Source organism: Pygoscelis adeliae, unplaced genomic scaffold (assembly GCF_000699105.1).
Source record: "Pygoscelis adeliae isolate BGI_AS28 unplaced genomic scaffold, ASM69910v1 Scaffold109, whole genome shotgun sequence".
Lineage (NCBI taxonomy): Eukaryota > Metazoa > Chordata > Aves > Sphenisciformes > Spheniscidae > Pygoscelis > Pygoscelis adeliae.
The window spans coordinates 222,891-225,891 of record NW_008825556.1 but is presented as its reverse complement, the minus strand read 5'-3'; the positions used below and the strand labels follow the sequence as shown (position 1 = coordinate 225,891).

At 49.1% G+C, this 3,001-nt stretch overlaps 1 protein-coding gene across 1 annotated transcript in view; it reads left to right on the top strand.

The window, feature by feature from the left end:
* The window catches only part of LOC103923829 (keratin, type II cytoskeletal 4-like), a 5,494-nt gene extending 3,892 nt beyond the window's left edge, over positions 1-1,602 (top strand). The window contains exons 7-9 of the mRNA XM_009332256.1: positions 62-282; positions 596-624; positions 1,124-1,602. Coding sequence (XP_009330531.1) covers positions 62-282; positions 596-624; positions 1,124-1,602 — 729 coding nt within the window. The remainder of the gene's footprint in view (positions 1-61; positions 283-595; positions 625-1,123) is intronic.
* The last annotated feature ends 1,399 nt before the right edge of the window (positions 1,603-3,001 follow it).

Below are 3,001 nucleotides of genomic sequence, written 5' to 3'. Positions count from 1 at the left end.
GTTTGGGAATTAGGAGACGAAGCCTTGAAGACACCTCCACTGTTATCCTCCCCTCTGACAGGTCTCCTGCCTGCAAACCTCCATTTGTGATGTGGAGCAGCGTGGGGACTGTGCCCTGAAAGATGCCCGGGAGAAGCACGTTGAGCTGCAGAATGCCCTCCAGAAGGCCAAGGATGAGCTGGCTTGCATGCTGCGGGATTACCAGGAGCTGCTGAATGTCAAACTGGCCCTGGATATTGAGATCGCAACATACAAGACTCTACTGGAGGGTGAAGAGAGCAGGTGGGTGACAGAGATCTTGTCCCTTTTCTCCTCTATATCAGAGGCCAGAATGATTCCAGCTCCCAAGTGAATTTTGCAGCTCCAGGATCCTCCCAGGCTCACAGAAACTGGGGCTGGAGAGATGGCTAGAGGCCATACAGGCCACCCTTGTGCCAGCAAAAACAGTTCCTGTCCTAGGGATAGTCAGACGTGTTACAACAAGGAATTAAGTGGGCTGGATGTATGGCTGGAAGTTACGAGAAATGTCAGGTTTCTAGATGTGCATGCTGCTGGTTAATAGGATAACATGCATTTCTCTTCTCTCCCCTAACAGGATATGTGTGGGGAACCCGGTGAGCGTGTGTAAGTAACCTGAAGATTTTCAGCCATGAGGGCTCATCATTTTAGGGAAGGCAGTTTATGGAGTAGCATTATCTGTCTGCCCCAGCTCCCTCTGCCTCCCTTTTCCATTTCAGCCCAGGCTGATGTTGAAGGTTTAGTCCCAGAAATCTCAAATACCTCTGAATTTAACACAACCCCAGCTTTTGGATGGAGGGGGGGAGGTAAAATTCGTGACCCTTTCCTACTTTTGGAGGAAACAGCGAGCTGTCCTGGCAAACCCGCCAGGCAACCTGGGAAAGAATATGCCACCGGCCAGATGAGCAACGTGGGAACTGGGAGGATCTGTGACGGGGTGTGTTGGGACATGGGGGAGGAGTTGGAAGGAGCAGAGGCTCAGAGAGATTGGACAACTCTAGAGGAAATCAGGTTTGGTCGGTTCTGTCACTCATGAAACAACTTGCCTTGTGGGAGTCTTCCAGTTTTCCTCTCTAAATAATTAATCCTGTGGGCTGTCTTGCAGCTGTGGTCAGCAGTGGCTACAATATCCCCGATGACTGCGGGATGCTGGCTGCAAACGGGGCTGCGTGTGGCTATGGCTCCCTGGGGAGACGGTCCGGACGACACAGCTCCCAGAATGGAGGATTCAGCTCCCGGAGTGCTGGGATCCACCCCAAGAGAGTCATTAGCTCGGTGGCCAAGCAGTGTGTCCCAGAGGTGTATTGCCAAGCCGGAGGGGTCAACTGCAAAAATGGGGGATTCAGCTCCCGGAGCGGGGGGTACCCAGCCCGCACCGTCATCAGCACGGGAAACGGGAGCTTGAATGCTAGGATGGGGGCTTGCCAAGCTGGTGGGGTGGTCAGCTTCGGAAACCAAGGCTGCGTCATCAGGCAGCTGGGGGGCTCTCCCGTCGTCGTTGCAAACAGCCCTGAAGTTGTGGGGTGCAACAACGGCGTGGTGGGGAACTATGGGGTTGTCAGGGACCCGTGCGTTGTTCCATAGGGCCATCAGCTGGGGAGGTGGCACAGCCAGCAACGTTGGAGGACAACGCTTAGACGTTCAGTTCCTACCACTGAGATGATGCAGGATAGTTTCTCTGCCCACTAGTAGCAACATTTGTCACCAAGTCCACTCCCACATTTATTAGCACCAAATATGTACCCCACCAAGTTATGTTTTCAGAGTCCCCAACCCTAAAGTCACATCTAGCAAGCTTCTCCAGCAGGTGCTCAACACAGTATTATTTCTCTGAGTTTATACTGTCTACATTATCACAGCTTTAAGGGTTTGCTTGATGCGCTGCCTTCTCTCTCTGGCTTTTCCCATAACGAGCAGATTCATTAACAATGTTCTTCCTTACAAGACACCTCTTTTTCTTCCAGCTCCTCCCAAAGCATTTCAGAAAAGAGAGTGATGATTTAACTTTCCCAGGAGGCACTGCAAAGAGCACGTTCCCCTTTTTTTTTTTTTTTTTTTTTTTGGTCAAAGAAGAAACCCTGAGCTGCAAATTTCAGCTTAAATTTTAAACAAGGCAATGTCAACTTTCAAAGCACCTGCTAGTTACACCGCAGCCATAGGCTTTTTGTGGAATTTGCTTACAGATGAATACGTAGTACTTTCATTTGCTTCTGCATGTTAGGGGTGGCTAGTTCAAAGCATGCTGATTTTTAGAAGAGCTCACCCCCATCCCCACCCCTGAAACGCCAAGGGAAGTTATTGGTGCATAAATCTTCTGAGTTGACATCTTGTACTCACATAAACAGAGCTTCTTCCATTGACTGCTCAAACTTCCCACCTTTTCACTGCGCCTTCAATAAACTGCATTGAAAGTACATGGTTTGTCTCTGAATTTTTCCATAGTCGGTATTTACAGAAATTACAAAATGGGTGAAGAAGTGCTCTTTCACAGACTATGGGGGGAAGAGAGGACCAAACAGATCTTTTGATTCTCTTTAGGCAGTTTGGAGCATGGTGGGACTCAGATGCCGGGAGAGCCCAATGGTGTTTATTCTGTTGTATTTACCTCCTTATATCACCTGTAAGATATTTTATAGCCCAGTAGCAACTGATGTCAAAGATCGCCAGTAACCCCCAAAATAGTTCTGAGCACTGTAAGATGTCCTCTGTGACAAGTTTGCCAGCCTGTGGCTTCATTCATTGCTGCAACCTCAGAACAACCTATTTGTTTGATCCTTCCATGTCACAGCAGTTGAATGAAGACAGATGCCAACGCTGACCTTCTGAGCTCAACAGGCTTGTGATGTGGGCTGTGCTTTGCCAGTCATATGTATTTCAGGCATAAAAACCTTTGCTTCAGTGGCACTGGGGCTGACAAAGTGTGACATTTACCCTGTATGACTTAAAAGGCAAAGGGGTGGGATCGTTATGGGGTGGGATCTCA